The sequence below is a fragment of the Electrona antarctica genome, assembly GCF_951216825.1.
Source record: "Electrona antarctica genome assembly, chromosome: 8".
Taxonomy (NCBI): domain Eukaryota; kingdom Metazoa; phylum Chordata; class Actinopteri; order Myctophiformes; family Myctophidae; genus Electrona; species Electrona antarctica.
In genome coordinates, this window is record NC_136789.1 from 24,940,922 (window position 1) to 24,956,881 (window position 15,960).

General features: G+C 40.2%; 3 protein-coding genes across 6 annotated transcripts; all 3 read left to right on the plus strand.

Annotated features, from left to right (window-relative positions):
• Nucleotides 1-1,035: 1,035 nt before the first annotated feature.
• Nucleotides 1,036-1,590, plus strand: LOC306928207 (gamma-crystallin M2-like; the record flags this gene model as incomplete). The annotated part of the gene is made up of 1 exon (XM_079508139.1): nt 1,036-1,590. One exon carries the CDS (start codon nt 1,036-1,038, stop codon nt 1,588-1,590), a length of 555 nt encoding a protein of 184 aa, XP_079364265.1.
• Nucleotides 1,591-2,351: 761 nt separating this feature from the next.
• gab3 (GRB2 associated binding protein 3) lies at nt 2,352-9,312 on the plus strand. Of its 4 annotated transcripts, none has more exons than XM_079508133.1 (10): nt 2,352-2,509; nt 3,973-4,273; nt 5,026-5,155; nt 5,250-5,683; nt 6,138-6,187; nt 6,318-6,564; nt 7,137-7,224; nt 7,460-7,544; nt 7,751-7,825; nt 8,251-9,312. In XM_079508133.1, exons 1-10 carry the CDS (start codon nt 2,438-2,440, stop codon nt 8,398-8,400), a joined length of 1,632 nt encoding a protein of 543 aa, XP_079364259.1. In that variant the 5' UTR covers nt 2,352-2,437; the 3' UTR covers nt 8,401-9,312. The 4 variants fall into 4 exon arrangements, with proteins under 4 accessions (XP_079364259.1, XP_079364261.1, XP_079364260.1 ...); XM_079508135.1 differs by having other exon boundaries at nt 7,490-7,544; XM_079508134.1 differs by having other exon boundaries at nt 6,321-6,564.
• A 237-nt stretch (nt 9,313-9,549) lies between these two features.
• amer1 (APC membrane recruitment protein 1) lies at nt 9,550-15,496 on the plus strand. The gene is made up of 2 exons (XM_079508127.1): nt 9,550-9,656; nt 11,247-15,496. Exon 2 carries the CDS (start codon nt 11,371-11,373, stop codon nt 14,221-14,223), a length of 2,853 nt encoding a protein of 950 aa, XP_079364253.1. The 5' UTR covers nt 9,550-9,656; nt 11,247-11,370; the 3' UTR covers nt 14,224-15,496.
• Nucleotides 15,497-15,960: the final 464 nt, after the last annotated feature.

Consider the following 15,960-nt stretch of genomic DNA (forward strand, 5'->3'; position numbering starts at 1 on the left):
TAACCACTGCTTATGTCTTATTTATAAAATTCACAGCTCCCACAACAGATTAATTGTGGCTTAATTTGTCCTACTGAGAAAAAGTATCTACCTTCAGTCAGTCTACCGTCTCAATCAGAGCCTTACAAGAGTGGATATACTATATCAGTACATATCAGCGAGTGCAACACATACGGAACATTTTATTTAAAACACAATAGAACCAAGTCACAAATGGATAGTCAAATCAGCAAAGAACCCCATGCATGTTCTATCTTGTCATCTCTGTGTCAATGTGTAGCTCACTCAGTGTCATTCATGAATTGTCTCACTGTCTATTGTACTAAACCTTTGCCATGTGTAACATAATTACGGTATGCTTAATGCTTATAGTGTATGTTTTCCTGTCTATTACATTTTGTAAAAGTAAAATTAGCTGCCCTAATAAATTGTATTAATAGTTATTTTCATTCCCTTAATATGATTTGCATGATTGTAACCTGTTTCACCTGTTTGTCTTTTTTATGGCGCTTGTTAAATATTTGGCCTGGGATCATCACAGATCAAAAGATGGAAACTATAGCAGATTTACAGAAATGTTAATTAATGAACTCCCTGTAATTAATTCAATTCAAATTCTGCTTGGTACATTTTTGTATCGCTTATAGTTAATGAGATAATTTGCATATTCGACACATTAGCTGAAACACTGAACACTGGCTGGGGGGCACTGGCTGGGGAGACACTGGGGGGACACTGGCTGGGGGACACACACCTTTCAGCCTCTTGTTGTCTGCATTGTCGTAATGGTGCAGGCTTTGTGCCGTCAGAGAAACAGCCTTTCCTTTGATGAACAACCTCAGCTGAGCTCTATGCTCTTCTATGGAATATTGCTGTGTCAGGGCAGCTGCCTGGGCTGGGACACAGTGCTGTACTGACCTGCTGGTGGTACTGTATAAAAGGATGGCTTCAGGCAGGTAGGAGGTCAGTCGATTCACCCACAGCCACAGCAACAGTAGCAGCAGCAGCAACAGCTGAAACAACTCTCACACAAAGATGTCTTCCGGTATGAACATGATGGGCAAGGCCATCTTCTACGAGGAGAAGAACTTCCAGGGCCGCTCCTATGAGTGCATGAACGACTGCTCTGACATGTCCTCCTACATGAACAGGTGCCAGTCCTGCAGGGTGGAGAGCGGCTGCTTCATGATGTACGACCGCACCAACTACATGGGCAACCAGTACTTCATGAGGAGGGGCGAGTACGCCGACTACATGAGCATGATGGGCATGAGGGAGCACATCAAGTCCTGCCGTATGATCCCCATGCACAGGGGCAACTACAGGATGAGGATCTACGAGAGGGAGAACTTCGGCGGACAGATGCACGAGATGAACGACGACTGCGACAACATCATGGACCGTTACCAGATGAACAACTGCATGTCCTGCAACGTGATGGACGGCCACTGGCTGATGTACGAGCAGGCCCAATACAGAGGCAGGCAGATGTACATGAGGCCCGGCGAGTACAGGAATTTCCAGAACATGGGCATGGGCAGTGGCTCAAGGTTCATGAGCATGAAGCGCATCACCGATTCCTGCTACTAGTTTAAATATCAGGAGATGAACTGACCTTAATAAAATTGTTTTAATGGGGAAAACAAAGAACGGATTATGATGCATTTATTTCTGTGACAACATTTATCACACATCAAAAACCACATGACCCCTAGCACCCCTATTCTGCAAGCTGTAAATCAAGCTATTTTGACCGAAAACATTTGGTGTAGAAGGAAATGGGAGGGGACAAGCCCCTGGGTTTGTGAATATGAGGTTTTAAGGTGAGATTAGAAGATCAATTATGCAAGTGAATATTTTGTACCCTAAAAATATTACTATGCCAACCTATTGCAATGTTATACATTCAGAAAATGAATGTATATGAATGAATAAATAATAAATAATGTAAAAAATAATCAATCAAACTATACAGCTCAATCTATTCATTCTTCCTTTTTGTTTTGGGCTGTTTTTCCCTGTAACTTTGCAAGTTTCTGGGAAGATTTTATAAAATAAAACAAACCTCACATCAAAGTGTGTCCCTTGGTTCTATCAAGTTGAATAAAGCATCACAGCATTTGGTTTATTGTGAAAACCCCACCCCACCCCACCCTCCATCTCCTCTCTCTCTCTCTCTCTCTCTCTCTCTCTCTCTCTCTCTCTCTCTCTCTCTCTCTCTCTCTCTCTCTCTCTCTCTCTCTCTCTCTCTCTCTCCCTCTCTCTCTCGCCTCCCCCCTCTCTCTACTTGTCCGTTAGTGTGATCAATTTCTCGACTTCCTCCTTTTGGTGTGGCTAGGCTGAATACCAGAACACAGGATATGCCTATGCCTAGTGTTGCTCTCGGTTTCGCAGCAGCAGTAGTAGTGCTTGAGGACAAACACGCTGTGCAGTCGAGATGAGCACAGGGGATGTGGTCTGCACCGGCTGGCTCATTAAATCCCCCCCTGAGAAGAAACTAAAGAGATACGTGAGTACAGGGGAATGGGCAGAGCTGTTTATTGTGCTGTTATTATGCATTTTACCTGAACTGTCGTAATACCAGTCTATGCTGTGGAGCAGTGGTGTGTGTGTGTGTGTGTGTGTGTGTGTGTGTGTGTGTGTGTGTGTGTGTGTGTGTGCGTGTGTGTGCGCGTGTGTGTGCGTGTGTGTGTGTGTGTGTGTGTTGTTTACATGATACATCTTCTTCCTCTTTTCCATTGCAAAGTATTTTTGAGAGGTTTGGTTGCATAATGTTAAAGTATTATTTTGATGAATCATAAACTAATACAGCATTTTAGCTATAAGCTATGATCTACTTTGAATAGGCCGATTTATCCCATTAATATTAATACTATAGATGTGAACACTGTCATGAATATGACCTATTGTAGACTGAGGTCATGTGATGGGAGGAGAAGGCCATGCGTTATGAGGTCTGTTTTGGGAGAAAGCTAGCTTGTCATTCTTTTAAATTAGGGTGTGCATTGTGAAACATGAGAAGTACTGTCATTGCAGTACTTCAGAATGACCAGACAAGCAAAAAACAAAACAAAAAAAACAACAACCAAGCTTTTTTTTTTATGGATGTTTGGACTCTTTACAAATTGGAAAGGTCATTTTAGGTCCACTCCAAACCAGTGTTTGGTCAGGGGGGAGCTAATTAAGAAACTTATTTTGTTTTAATTGTGTTTAAATGTTTTGTGAGAGCTAGAGGATATGGAGTATGGAGTTTTCTGTACTGTGTTATTAGTAGATAAATAAAGATACAGCATACACAAGTTCCCCCTCCCTTATACACAGAAGAGGACACGATTAATTTAAACAAGGAATCTGATAGCATTTTAAGTATGTAGTTAATGCTATGAATTCAAAACAGAGGGGGAAAAGTAAAATAAAAAAGGGTTGGGCCAATGTTTCTCAGAATCCTCTAACAGTCTAACCACACAAACTACCAAAAAACGAATGTTAAACTGCTGCTGTCAACAACCATTGCTTTGTGCGCCTTTCCACCCTATACCTTTTTCAATCAATGAATATTTAGATGTGGCATCTAAACTGAGGGATGAGTTTCAGCATACTTGTTAAATTTAGTGACCAAGGAAATAAATACCTCTGTCTTTTTTTTATCACGTAGAAAGAACTTCCTCTTCTTGGTAGCCTATACTTCTGGGAAACATGAAAGTATGTTCTGCTTAGTGACCATAGCAAAAGCAACAAGTGCTGTGTAAAGTGATGCATTAGCTGCAAAGCATTGCTAAATGAGCTCTGATTTATTTTCCATGACTAAAGTCTAATTTATACTTTGTTGTATAATTGTGTCGCTTGCTTAAGGATGGGGTTGGGGGGCATATGAATTATGCAGTACTTTGAATGAACTGCATTAACATCGAAGTTTGAAGTTCAGTTCAAACTAGTTCATGTGTGACTCTGTCTAATCTTCTGTCCCTACAGACATGGAGGAAACGCTGGTTTGTGCTTCGAAGAGGCCGCATGAGTGGCGATCCCGATGTACTGGAATACTATCAAAGTAAGGGCTCCAAAAAGCCAATCCGCACCATTGACCTGAAGGAGAGCGAAGTGAAGATGCAGACAGATCAACTCCTTCTAAAGAGAGCGTTCAGTGGGAAACATCTCTTTGTTGTAAAGACGTCACGTCGCATATTCTACCTGGTGGCTAAGACTGAAGAGGAGATGAACAGGTGGATTCAGGGCATCAGTCAAATTTGCCACTTTGCATCACTGGAAGATGCAGGTAATAACATACAGGTTTTTGTTGTTTTATGTTATGTTAAACATTAATTTCAGTAGCTCTCATTTCCTTACCAAGCACGTATTTATTTACATGATCAAATTAATAACATTTTACTTTACACTGCCAGACAATAAAATTTTATTGCCACTGGCATAATATGGTTTTTGGCCTTTGCTCTCTTTGCTTTTTAGCTAGGTTGCACTTAATGTTGACAACCATATTCTTAGTTAGCGTTGCAGCATTGTAAGTCACTGTGGTTGAGACTTGCAAGAATCTTGGAAATCCCTAGAACGGGGCCACCCATATTTGGCATCATATCTGGCAGTTGGAGCGTTGTCATCTGCGTGGAACAGATAGAGTAGGCAATGATTTCAAGAGAAAGAGGGAAAACATGCAGAAAAACTGCTTTCTGGAGGCCTACCCACTACTGGAAATGATGCAGTTGCTGAAGAATTCTAAACTATCTGATACAGAATTTATGGGAACCTGTAATACAAATATGCAATTTTAATAACATTAGCAAACACACTATATTCTCTAGAAAAAACACTGGAAATGTACTGTCCCTACAGTGTTTGTTTTTGCTAATACAGACTGTTCACGTACGTCCGAATTGACGTCCGAATTCTGTCAAACTAGTGAACATATATCTACGTATAAACAAACCCAAGAACCCCTATAAGTCTGCCCACAAACCTCAAATCTCTCTCTCTCACTCATAAAAGTGGAATAATTCTTCCCTCTCACCCCAGGCCCACATCATGCTTCAACTGCTGCACCATTGACTACTAATCATGACGAGTCCATGTTAAGCGAACACAGTTATCCAATGGACTATCTCTTCCTCTCACAGTGTGAGACCGGGAGAAGTGTAAACATTAGGTATGTACAATCTGTAAAACCTCTTACATGGGAGGAAAGTCACAACACTTCAGTTTTTAATATATGTACTGTTTTCTATTTTTCATCTTTGTAGATGTGACAGTTTTTCTAACTCCGAGAGCTCTCTGGAACAGAAGTCATCAGATGATATGGTCGAGGACAATTTTTCCTCATCCCTGTCCATCAATATGGCTTCATCTTTTGCTCACACTGGTCTCCCTACTTTTACCGATAGAAGGACGAGTAATCCTCCTTTCAGCGCAGTGAGCGCACCATGCACTCCCTTAGCCTATGACAGGCCATGCAAATTGACAGCATCTTCTTCCTCTCCACTAGCACGCTCCTGTGCAACAGCCATTTTCCAGTTTGACAAACATTTCTCTTCTGAATTATTGGAGGCAAGCACTGATGGACAAACACCTCCTCCACTGCCGCCTAAACCATCAGAGCAGCTAAGAGATGAAGGAGCTCATGGACGATGGGGAATGAGTGCACAGGGAGTCTCAGGTCAACCTGCACTGATCTCAAGTAGGTTCACTCTGTCAAGCCTATAGTATAGACCATGTCAAAACAGGTACTGAATATTGTCAACAGAAGAGCAACACATTGACTATATACGTATATTAACATTCTATGGCTCCCAGACCCCAATCTGTCTGGCACAAATGATAGAAGGAAATGTGACAAAACATTGTGATTAATATACTATACTGGCAAACTTGCAGCATCTGTAAAATGTTATGACATTTTGAGAATCAAGTTCAGGTTTTCTTTAGCACATTTTCCACAGAGAAATCTAATCACATGATCTGGAGACTGGGGAAAATGAATCATGCTCTCATTCAACTCGCCTGATATGAGTAGTGAATCTTATCCTGTGCTGTTATGCTGTTAGTTCAAAATGGTTGTGGGGCTGTCTTCTTACAAATAGGCTTCATAAACATCAAAGTGAAATATCTTTGATGATGTATATTTGTTTTAGGAGACATTGAGGCCAAGTCATCAAGGGTCAATATGCTGAGTCTTCATTTGGTGAGTAAAATGTTGTAGGATATTCTTGTCATGAATGGCTTGTGTTTATTGATTGTCCAACATAATTGATACAGATGGTTTACATTGATGACAGAGCCACCCATGACTTTCTTACCTACTGTCTTTTCAGCAGCCTTTAAATACTACTACAAATCCAAATGACGCAGAAGACCTGCAGTATATCCCCATGGCATCTCCACCTGCCTTTGTTACTGGCAAAGAGTTTGATGGTTACATCCCCATGAGCCCAATGTCTATGAACTTCCTCAAGACAAACTGCACTGCTGAATCTCCTGTCAGCCTTACTTCTGGTGTGTGTCAGTTTGGAGATCTAGTGCCACCTCCAGTTAACCGGCACCTCAAGCCTCCGAGGACAGGTGAGAGCGAGCTTTACGGTTAATATTTGGAATAGTTCATGATATTCTGTGGCAAATCAAGGTACCATAGGTGGGCCAAGCACCTTGGCTGGTAATCCAGTCTGGCAGTGTACTTGTTGCATGTCACCCCCCCCCCCCCCCCCCCCCATCTCTCTCCCCATTTCCTGTCAGACTACTGTCTATGCCTCTATGAAAAATATAAAATAAAGGCGAAAGCCACAAAACAAAGGTACCTATAGATGTTACACCAGTCAATATTTGGCTGGGGCTCCTCGTAAGACTATTTAACAGTCTGGATTTCAAGAACTATGCAAAAAGAAAAAAAAATCTTATCTTTCTCATCTACAGTAATTTAAGTTATTTATGCCTTTATTCAATCTTGGGTAAACGTTTGTAATCATACAAGATTGTAAATAACAGGTACATTTTATTCTATCCATCTATGGTGACATAATGTATATATAACCATAGAAGGATTTATGTAGAAAACCAAACAAAAATAAATGTAAAAAATATTTTAAGTTACAGATTAGAGGATCATGTCCAATATGAATTCTTTCCTTGAACCTTAGCTCGCCCCCCACCCCTTGATTTGAGAGACCTAGCTACAATAAAAGAATGTTCCACCCATCCTCCTCTGAGCACAATGACTGATCCAAGGTGAGATTAAATACAGTTAATAAATCAACGAAGAATAACATTGAACAATAACCAATGACATTTAAATGCGAGATCAAGTTCAGTTACCGTAACCTACTTTAATGCTTTCATAAATCATACATATTTATTAGTTTCTCAGTTAAGGCAGATACTGTATGATTTATTTAATGGCAGCAGTTGTTGATCTCAATTAATTTCTTTCTTCCTGCATGTTTGTAAATTGTGTTAATCCCAGCAATTCAAACTTTTCACTTCTTGAGAGAAGACATGATGAGAATGGGGAAAATAATGAAGACGAAGACACAAGCTGCAACACAAGTGTAAAGTTATTTTCACTGCGATTGAAATCACTTTCTTAATACAAATCCAGATAATATAATGGTTAAGGCATAATTACACAGTGATTTAATTAATTAACTACAACATTTCACTAAGAATGCATACATTGTTGTCCTGAATTATAAATGTGGTCCTATCAACAGCAATGACTTTGACTATTATGTTCATGGTTTCTCTTTTATGACAGTATTGGGCTTGTAGATCAAACCTCGACTATCTGTCCTTGGATTTCAATTCTGCATCCCCCTCTCCTACACAGAAGGTATGTCACTGAATAAATACACTACAAGAGAATAATGTTGCACTGTCTTACTTTTTACTTACTTAAGTCTGCTGCACTGTGCTGAACAGCTGGCTTCTTACAGCTGCTGACTCTGTAAGCCTAATTTATAGTCGACATAAGACCGTGTAAATCGCCACAAATAACTGATTTTCAGCAATGTCCTGTGTTTCTATAGTTATTTAAGAATAAATTATGCTTTAAGATAGTGGATCCAAACAGCAGTGGAAAAATGCATACTAACAACTAATAGTAGGCCTAATACCTCTAGAATCTCTATTGATAAAGCAGATCATAGCCTAATTAATTAACAATCATTTTGGGATAATTTTCCTCTTTTAAATTGTATTTTATTTAAAAAAAAAAAAGATCTTCAGTCCAACTAAGTTCCTCTCAATGTTTAACAGAAGCCTCTTGTGGCTGATGAGCACAGAGTGGATTACGTGCGGGTGGACGAGCAGAAGACTCAGGCCCTGCAGAACACTAAGATGGAGTGGAATGATGTCCGTCAATCGTTTGATTGTCCGTTTAAATCATACAAGGAAAATACACAATGACAATATCAGGTACATTTCATTTCAACAGGAGAGAAATAAAGGCATTGGCTAATAAGGTTCATCGGTGGGATCTTTTTTTATTCTCTCATTCAAGCACTTTGAAAGTCTATTTGATACTTAATGTTATGTTTCTATAGAAGATAGAAGACAAATTTGATTGACAGCTGCATCCTTGTAAATATTGCCTAATCACAATCTGTGTCACAATGTTATACTGTTTTTGTTTGTTTTTTATGTGTGCAAAGGACATTGCAAAAAAAAACTGTTTCAGATTTATTTGCCCAATTTAAGTATGATTCTTGTTTAAGTCCAAATGAAACGAAAGGAGCAACAGACATAAGGCTAATTATGTGTCTGTAAAGAAGTAACTAATTTGTAATAATAGGCTACTAAGTGTAAACATTCCCCTCCCACATGATGGAACATTTTAAACTCGATTGAATGTCATATATAGTTTTTTTCTCGTTCTCTCTTTACTTTATAATTGCTACCATGACGGCTATTGGGTGAACAGTTTACTATGATTGAAATGTTTGGTAAAGGGCATTTGTATGACTATTTGTCTTGCTCCAAGCCTATGACTAATGACTATTACATTTAGGCTCAGCCGCTCAGAAGCTTTCAGATTGGAACCATTCGTAATGTTGTCATAAGGGGCACGTTAACTATTGTGGGCATTAAAGGGGGGACTATCTTATCTGTTTTCAGATTTGTTATCTAATATTTTTCAATGAACAACAATTGAGATTTGTGGCTATAATAACCTATAGGGTCAATAATATAATTATACTGTAAGTTACAAGAGTAAAATGTTATTTCTCAAACGGATTCAACCAACAGTTGTAGGCTACAACTATGTGTTCAATGCTTTCTTTTTACATCCTATAAATACCAGTAGGTCAACACAAGAGATTTTGTTGTTGTGTTATTATAGTTTGTTCGTTTGTTGTTGTTGGGTTTTGTTTGTTTAAGGGGGGGGGCTGAGGACTCCTCAACACAGAAATAATGAAGAATAGCAGCAATACTAAGGTGGGGGGACATTAAACTACAACGTGTGTGTGTGTGTGTGTGTGTGTGTGTGTGTGTGTGTGTGTGTGTGCGCGCGCGCGCGCTGGGGGGGTACACTACGTCACTATTACGCGCCTATAAGTTGTGGTGGTACAACATCAATGGATACTGCTGAAAGGAGAGGTTTGGAAGTCAAGTCATTGTTACCATCAGTACTCGGTGGGAGCAGTAAAAGCTGTGTGCTGCTGGTAGGTTTTTTTAATCACACCAGTCTGATCGTCATGCGTGACATTTAAATGCAGTTTGTTGTGGTTTCTTCTCGTTTACCTGGGTTAGCTAACCTGGCCTAGATACGTGTTGTTTTAGCCACGGTTAGCAGTCAAGCTCTCAAAACATCTTATCGCAGGACCACACAACTGTCTATGCAAACTACGCGAGCGCACACTGTGTGGGATTATTATCGAGCAACTTCTAGATAGCTGGAAACAATTGGACTGTATTGTATGGGCTCGAGTTCAGTTTAGGGCCTAAGAGGGTCGATTGAAAGGCAATAACGCTAGTTTTGTCACCGTTACCGAAAATTGCAGATCTGAAAAATTCAACGCGCGACGCTGTTATACGGAGAAACAAAGCCAAGGCTTTAGCCAACTTGAGCTTCGGTGTCGGGTAAATGACGCTAAATCCATCTGCATTTTGGTCGATAAGTTAAAAATACCATCCAGCACTTTTATTCTGATAGTCTTGCGTTAAAATACCGCAGTATTTCAACAGTTTATGAATCGCAGGTAGGGCGTATTTTTAGCCAGCAGGTTTTGTGTCTCTTCTCTTGGCCTATTTAAAAAGAAAAGTGGGACATTAAAGTTTGGGCCCGATGCGTTGTCTATCCTAGCAGAGGACAGTGTAAGGAAGAATGTAGCCCCAGGCTGTTCTAAACCGCCTATTTGGTGTTTTGCTCCAGTCCAGTGTATTAATATTATGCAGGCACATTTTCAAGATACGATTTCACTGGTCACAGAATCTTGCCAGAAGTTGTGCTGAACAGTGGCCACATGGCTGTGTGTGGACTGGAGTCGACTTTTGTATTCTAATCTGGTGACTGGTCACTATGTAATGCAAACAATTCAAAGGGAAACAGTGAAACATGGAACAAATATTAATAATGATAACAAACAAGAATAGAATAAATTAGTACATTCTATGGTAAAAACAAAAAAACATGATTTTTAAAAGCGTGTTTAGATTTTGTTCCATTCCAAAGACATTCCGGGCAAGACTTGTTTGACTTGCTGTTACATGATGTTGCTGAGAAATGGGGCATTACCATTAAATATGGCTGATTTAATTGTTCAGATAATGTTAAGATTTGGTCTTAATTGCTCTTCCATCATGTCTAGGACGTGATGGAAGTCTAGGACGTTCTAATTAATTGAGTTTGCAACTAGACACATGGTATGTTTTGTTGGTGGCATTTTCACTTATTTCCTTGTAGTTCAGTTTATCATCCCTAAGTAACAATGTTATTACTTAAATTCAAGCCTGAGTTATACAGTACTTGGTTGTGCATCATGCCTCACACTGAAGATAGCAGATCAACAAGCTCATAACATGTCACAGTATGATGCATTGGGAGATTGTAGATCGGCTATTTTCAGGTGAGCCGCGGTGCACATAGCAAGTATAAATCAGATGTAAATGCTCATGCTGAGGTTCTTTTTGTGGCACAAACTTGGCACACTCCTTACTAACTATCAATGTGATTGGTAGACATAACATCTGAAATGTTCCAGCATTCAATGCATGTTCTTTTAAAATTCTTATTATCTCGTCTTAATTTTCAGGAAAGCCTTACAGTGAAGGGGCCTGGAGGACATCTTGACTGCTGCAATCGTACAATCTGGCTGTGAATGTTCACATATATATGATGGCTTCTTTTTGGTTCATCATACTGTAGATTTGGTAACCATGGCCTCTCACAAAGTAAACAAGCTAGAAAATGACTGCGACCACTTGGCTTCAGCCTGTGAACAGCTGTCGGTGTGTGGTCCAGACCAAACTGATGAGGCGCTTCCGCTTGAGCTACACACCACTCCAAAGCCTCAAACACCTGGGAAGTTTCGGAGGACTGCTCTGAGGTTTTTTGGAGTCCGTAAAAATATTTGTATTTTACCTTCTATATTTGGAGGCAGGAACAAGTGGTCTTCAAAAAAAGGAATAGGCAAAAGCAAAACACATGATGGACTTAGCAAGGCAGGTCAAGATGACAATCCGGAGAGTAGAGTTGTTACAGCTGGGAATTTTGAGTATCACAGTCAGAAGGAGCCTTCCACAAAGTTCCACAGTGAATTTAACCAGCCTGCAGATCAGAAGTCTTTGTCCCTCAACCGGCAAAAAAAGGGACTGAGGAGCCTATTTCACAGCCTTAAGAATCATAAACACCATAGAAATGTTGAACTGGAAAAGAATGAAATGATTGCAATGTCCTCTCATCTCTGTAACAAAGAGGCGCCTGTTGTCCAGGACAACATGAACCAATATGTCACAGAGTGCCTGGACAGCTTGTCTGAACCCAATGTGCCTGGTTTTACAATTGCCGTATGTGGTGCAAATATTGTCCCTGAATGTTTTGACGTCGATGTGATGTTGGAGAATATTACGGTTAGGCAAGGAAGTTTTAAGTCTTTGCTTGAGGATCAGATGCTTGTTGATCAATTGGAGGGGATGACCATGATGGCAGAGGTTTCCAACAAACACGAGGGTCGCAGAGCACGCAGTGATTCTTGTCCATCACTTCAAATGACCCCAGAGCCTAAATTGAAGGGCCAACATCCTATTGGCTCATCGGATCAACTCAACCTCATTTTCGGAGAGGTTGCCTCGCTGAAGAGTTTTGATTCACTCACTGGCTGTGGTGATATAATTGCAGACCAAGATGATGACAGTATAGCAGAGAGCACCGTCTCAGGAGAAAGGAGCAGAAATGCCGGGAAAAGGACATCTTGTTACCTCACTTACCAGGGTGGGGGTGAAGAAATGGCCTCTCCTGATGATTTTGGTGGGGATAGCCTCCCTGACCTTTGGGGAAATGCAGCTGCTGAGGAAATGTGCTATACTTTCAACAAAGACTGCAGTGCAAGTTTGACTGAAGAACTATCAGATTCTCATCTTTTGGACTTAATGAGCAGTAACGGTGTACTACAATCTGGAGCCACAGGCACAGATACATCTTCTATGGCTGATGTTTTGACTCCTCAGAGTGAGCATCAAGAATCTGTTCCAAATAGCGATGAAGGTTACTATGATTCAACAACTCCAGGAGCAGATGAGGAGGGACAAGAAAAGGTTGACAGAATAAGAACAGATAGATTACCAAGAGACAGTTACAGTGGTGATGCCCTCTATGAACTTTTTGCGCCTGATGACAGCCTCATCAGCCCATGTTATGACAACCAATCAAAGCTGCCCAATCCAGAGCCATGCAAGTATTTAGGTGAACCAGTAGATGGGAAAGGTTCTGCCTTTGTGCCCAAGACGCATCATTTACAAATGATAGGTGCTGAGCTCTACGAAGTACAAGATTTTCTGGCTCCAGAAATGTATAGCATGGGTAAGCAATCCAAAGAGTTGCCACCATACTCGAGAGGTCTGCAAGAGAGTAACTTAAACAACAATTTAGCACATCAAGCCTCTTTCAATAAAAATACTATAAATCCAGAGGCCTTTGATGAAGAGAGAAATATGCCTGCCCCAGTGGAAAAGACATTGAGATCTATAAATGCTGAGTGTGAGAAAAGACATGGCAACCTATCATTATTGAGTGCATCTGACCTACATTTTGATCCCTTCTCATCTGAAACATTTTGTGAGAGAAAAGAGGAAAACCAGGCTCTCTCTCTACTATACAGAAATAATGATGCTTCCAAAACTTCTTGTGATTTGGATTATGGACAGACAGTTTGCTTTTCACAAGCCCTTGTAGACTACACTAAACACACTCAGTTGTTGAGTAGCTCACCTGGTAGCATGGATGGCTTGGACACGCATTCGTCCTTTGCCCAGAATTTGCAGGCTTTACCTTCTATTGTCACCTTTGATGTAGTCGACATGCATAATGAGGGTGAATATGATGAACAACTTCAAATGGAAATGGAAGAGGACATTACATCGCCCTATCAACAGTTTGAAGAGAGCTACCTGCAAAAAGATGCATTTGCTGACTATCAAATGTTAGACCTGTATGAACAGAGTCTCTTCAGCAATACTTGGGCCATTGCTAGTCTCCCCCGCCACCTTAGCCTTACAAGAGTCAATCAGTCGATGAGTCCCTTGTGTCTAGATAAGAGAAGTAGATCTCTTGACACAGAGAGCCTGGATTTAAAGATCACTGACAAATACAGAGGGAGCAGTGCAGCTATTGTCGCCTGTCCTGAAACCGAAAAAGTTTCCAAAAGAGAATCCTCTCAACATCATAGAAACAATGGACACATGTTGACTTCTGAAATCAGAGACGATAGCAGCATGCTTTTATCATGGCAGACAGAGACAGCAAGGACTTTAAGTCCACCAAAAACTGATGGAAAAATAGCAGAACAAATGCACGGTCTCGGTCAAACCCAAATAAAACGCACAATATTGGGTGCAGAGCTTTGTAACAGACATCTTCCACTGCAAGCAGATCCTTGTTTACCTCACAACTCCCTTCTTTTTTCTGATATTATGGGAGAAGATATGTTGGTGACAGCGGTTTCAGCATCGGATGTTGGAGACGAGGATACTTTTTACTCGGCTGCTATGAACTCCCAGTCATATAGTCAATAATGGCAAAAATAGACCAGTGGCTGTTGCCCAAGGAATGCCTCAATTGGCTGCTGTAAATCGAGGTGCTTCTGAAGAGGAAATTGACTTCAAGCAGGAAAACCTATGGATATGTTGCGCCCCTGGCCTACAACAATAACTTAAATACTGTAGAGGCAGGCAGCCGTTAATTGAAGGGAGCTCATTCTTCAAGTTGGCATTCATCTAAGCTTTTATGATGTCCCGATGAGTGTCTTGTATCTTACCTATGAAATGATTGTCTTGTTACTTTACTTGCATTTGCACAGCAAATTTATTTTTTACACCGATAGGCAGGCTATGGAAAACATTGCAGAGGCTTCTGTGCCATGATGCTGCATAAAGTGTAATGGGCCTCTCCATGGTATGAAAATGGAAAAGGGATGAATTGTATTTGCTTTGCTTGCCTCACCCAGATCACATACATATGGTTCATTGTCAGTTTGAAAGTATTTAGGTGAGTAGTGTGTTTTGTGTTCTTATTGAACTGCTCCCGTTTGCATCTCATTAAGATATCCAATTGCACTAGAATTGCATAGCCTCAATATCCAGTTATTGATGGTAGTGCTACTGCTATGCTATGTTTATTTTGGTATTGATTAGTCTGCTTTCCATTGCACAGCCACCCAGGGCTGGCCAAGGTTTACGCACAATACCAAATGCCACAGTGCGTTGGTGTTTAGTGTTGTTGATGCATCTTGTTTCCAATATGGGTGATGTGTCGGCTTGGTTACAGTTTCATTTAAATAGAAATATTTCTTTTTTTGTAGTTGTGTTTTTAAATATGTATAAATTGGCCCCTTGCCCTGGGAAGCATTTTTTGGACCTAAATGTGGAAAGAAATGCACCATAATTTTGAAAAAGCATGCGTAAAGTGCTTCTGAAATGCACCATTCTACATGTGCCTCATATTTGTTTACCTGTCCTGCTACTGATCTATCAGATGGCAAAGTATTCTGATATTGTCCAAGCATCAATTATCATTTAATTCAACATCTCAACAACTGAACAATGACCTGTGTTTGGTTGTGAGATCAGGATGTGCTTTTATTTTATAGTGAGAAATTGTCTGAACGTCTTTGAATTTGTACTGCCAGTATCATTTTACATGATTGTTTTGATGGAATTCCCCCACCCACCCATTGTATCTAGATTATGCTCATCATGTTTAGGTAATTGTTTGGGAAAGATATCAGATATAGTTTTGTCTCTGTAGAGGGCTGCCTTACATTAAAATAAACATCACATGACAAATGTATGCAAATTGCAAACCTTTTTATTTTCAGGACACACATGGGTTAGGGACCTAGACTATGGCCAAGTTCAAAATGCATTACTTATCCGATCCGTAATACAATTTGAACTTTGCCAGATGCCCAGATCTGGACCGATAGACCTGTATTTGAGCAGCTGCATCTACTATGAATTTACATTTACACTATGAATTTGAATGTTCAATGGTTCGTCACTGCTCAGCTCCAATTACACCAATGCATGAAAATTCATGGAGGAATTGAATCTATGCTCTTTTTGTAAAGTTTATTATCTGAAAACGTGTAATGGACACTGAATTACAACCTGGCTTAAAAAGGTAATGTATGGCTCATGGTCTAACATCTGGAAGCAAGTGACCATATATCATCCACCATGTATGATATCTATATAACATTTTAAAATGGGGAAACAAATATATACTTATTTGATACCAATGAATTTGATTTC